The 3,190-nt window shown below is 50.9% G+C and overlaps 1 protein-coding gene across 3 annotated transcripts in view; it reads right to left on the bottom strand.

Moving 5' to 3' along the window:
- The window catches only part of ZKSCAN5 (zinc finger with KRAB and SCAN domains 5), a 38,641-nt gene extending 35,735 nt beyond the window's left edge, over positions 1-2,906 (bottom strand). The window contains exons 1-2 of one of the 3 annotated variants that reach the window (XM_011985757.1): positions 2,823-2,906; positions 1,101-1,555 (exon numbers count right to left, since the gene is read on the bottom strand). In XM_011985757.1, coding sequence (XP_011841147.1) covers positions 1,101-1,514 — 414 coding nt within the window. In that variant the 5' untranslated portion in view covers positions 1,515-1,555; positions 2,823-2,906. Of the gene's footprint in view, positions 1-1,100; positions 1,618-2,396; positions 2,604-2,822 lie in introns of those variants that run through there. The other 2 variants (XM_011985760.1, XM_011985756.1) reach the window with 2 other exon arrangements.
- Positions 2,907-3,190: the final 284 nt, after the last annotated feature.

The following is a 3,190-nucleotide window of genomic DNA, read 5'->3' on the forward strand; positions in this document are numbered from 1 at the left end:
CACCGCGCCCGGCGGGAACTCCTGGTTTTAAGTGATCCTCCCACCTCAGGTTCCCAAAGTGCTGGGATTACAGGTGTGAGCCACCATGCCCAGCCCATATGTATATATACACATACATATGTATATTACATACATACATATATATATTCATACATTGGTGAGATATTCATTGCAGCAAAGTTTGTTATAATACAAATTAAACAATCTCAAGGAACAATTTAAATGGAACAACTCAAACTCCTTCCATAGACGTTAATACAATGCAATTTCAAAGAGCGAGATAGCTGTAATGGCAGTGGCATGGAAGAAACCAAGATATAAGAAAAAAGAGGCAGAAGTGTACAGTGACTTAAAAGACAATTGAGTTTTTCCAAAGTATGAGACATATATATATGCTTATACATACATAATACGGTACAGCTCTGTAAGAATACACAGATGAGAACTAGGCAGTTGAGAGAAATTGGGGATAGGGGGAAAACTTACTTTTCATTATAACCTTATGTACCTCTTTGAATTTTGTATCATGTCACTCAAAAAATAAACACAGTGGCCGGGCATGGTGGTTCACGCCTGTAATCCCAGCACTTTGGGAGGCCGAGGTGGGAGGATCACAAGGTCAGGAGATCGAGACCATCCTGGCTAAAACAGTGAAACCCCGTCTCTACTAAAAATACAAAAATAAAAAATAAAAAATAAAATTAGCCAGGCGTGGTGGCGGGCGCCCGCAGTCCCAGCTACTCCGGAGGCTGAGGCGGGAGAATGGCGGGAACCCGGGAGGCGGAGCTTGCGGTGAGCCGAGATTGCGACACTGCACTCCAGCCTGGGTGACAGTGCGAGACTCCGTCTCAACAATCAATCAATCAATCAATCAATCAATACAGTAATTTAAAAAATAAACAAAATCGCAGATTGTCTTCTACAGGTTAACACACTGGATATTGCTTCTCTTTGCTGGAGTGGCAGGAAGTCACAGGGTACCTAATCCCAGGAGAACAAAAGAATATGAATGAAGCACCAGAGGACTAAGAATCTCACCCCTGCTCAGCAGATCGTTCACTCCTCTCCTTCACTGCTCATATAGCTTCTCTTTGACTCACCTGCTGTCTGCGTTCCTCAAGTTCTCGCTGTATATTTTCTATCACGGCCACTGCCTCTTCTCCACTTTCAGGGTGATGTTCTCTCACCCAGGGCTGGAACTCTTCAGGCAGGATGGTCAGGAACTGCTCCAGCACCAGCAGCTCCAGGATCTGCTCCTTTGTGTGCAGCTCGGGCCTCAGCCACTCACAGCAGAGCACCCGGAGTTGGCTGAGAGCCTCCCGGGGTCCTGAAGCCTCATGGTACTGGAAGTGCCTGAAGCGCTGGTAAAAAGTCTCAAACGTTGGAGGGTTGTACTCCTGCATCCAGGTGCAGTCTTCTTCTTCCACCTTCACTATGAGAAGGTCTTCCTGCTCCTGGGAAGTCTCAGCTGGGGGGTCTAAGTCTATAACTTCCCGGGATTCGGTCATTATCATTCCAACTCAGAGGGAAGTCCCTTGAGGCTGGCTGTGTTACACTGAACCAATTGGTTTTCTACTCTTTAAGATCTTCTGAAGGACACTTTCAGTAGCATGCAACCTACTGACGTATTGGGAATCATTATTAGCAAAGACAGATGGCAAAGAGGTCATCTATACTAAAGATGACTACTCAACAAAGTAATTACTTAAAAATAAGGACTACAAAGTAGCCATCACTTCACCCACAAAATGATAAGTAATAAGGAATATCGCCAACATTTAAAAAGTGTATTAGAGAGCCATACAAATCTAACATCAGGCCCAACCTAAAACACAGTTTTAGAGTGAAGAACTTTACATTCCATATAAACAACGGGACAAGACTAGTCCAGACGCAGCCGCTCCTTCTCTCTACCATAAGACAAACTTAAGTCGGAATAGGGGTGAAAATCATTATAATGGTCAAAACTGAGCCTGTCCTCTAACTTACAAGAGCTTGACAGGCCAAGGGGAGACTCCATCGGTCCCAAAGAGAAGCAGCGTTTATAAGGTACACATCTGAACCTGGATTCCTCAGAATGGCCCCTGACCCAGAGATACAGAGACTGTGGCCCGGTCAAGGTTAGGGACAGGACCCCCGTCCAGTCACGAAGCCCCTGCCCTCTCCCCTCAAGGCCCCACTCTAGGGGAGCTCTCCTGGAACATCAAGCTCCCCGCAGCCGAGGCTGGGAAGATGCGGTTCTTCCCACGGAGAGAAACCGAAGCCGACACTTCCCAACACTTCCTCGCCGGAAGTAACCAAGTCCAATCTTGCCCTGTCCAACGGGGTTAAACGGTTAGATCCCACCCCCCCGAAAGCACTTCCGCGTCCTCTCTAGGAATCCCGGAGGACCTCGCCTCGCAGGCGGGGCGGACCAATCGGCGGGGATATGGACGCGGGCCCCAAGGCCCAGCCCACCCTCAGTGACTCGCACGTCCCCAGGGCCCCCGAAGCCGCTCGCACAGCATCATCAAAGCGAGGAGGCAAACGGAGCCACCCTCTCCCCTGCTCCAACCCAAAGCCATCGAAACAGCCCAAGCTCCTCCCCTTTCAGTGGGGCGGGGGAAGGGGAAGGGCCTCCGGGGTTGGGCTGAGGTTGCTCGCGTCTGATTGGCCGGGGAGCTTGCGCCTTCCCCCACCCCCAACGCTCTGCGCCCGGATTCGAAGTAGGTCTGTACCTTGCTGAGAGCTCGCAAACCTCGCTTATGTTGAATTTGGGGCCCTTGGGTTTTCTTCACCCGCATCCTCGCTACTCTCACTACCCACTTTCCAAAGACACCCACCTCTTGACCACCGCAGTAGGCTCAGAAGGCCGATATCTTCAACGTCACACCCGGGAGTCGCGGGGACCATCGGCTCCCAGGACTACATCTCCCAGGAGGGGGCGCGCGGGACTCGCCGGTTGGCCAATGGGGGCGCGGCTCTCTTTGCAGCCTCGGTCTCGCAAGCCTATCAGAAGGTGGCAGAGCCGGGAGTCGTGTCCTCTGGAGCCCCGGCAAGAAGGCTGGGGATGGGCGGAGGGAGCGGGGCATCCCTTTGAAGGAAGGGGCGTTGCTTACGCAGGGCTTCCCTGGCCAAGGGGTTCTCATCCTTAGTGATAACCTCTTTTCAGCCAGACGCGGGGTCCCATGTTTGTAAGCCTAGCGAATGG

This window comes from Mandrillus leucophaeus, unplaced genomic scaffold, assembly GCF_000951045.1.
Source record: "Mandrillus leucophaeus isolate KB7577 unplaced genomic scaffold, Mleu.le_1.0 Scaffold29, whole genome shotgun sequence".
Classification (NCBI taxonomy): Eukaryota; Metazoa; Chordata; class Mammalia; order Primates; family Cercopithecidae; genus Mandrillus; species Mandrillus leucophaeus.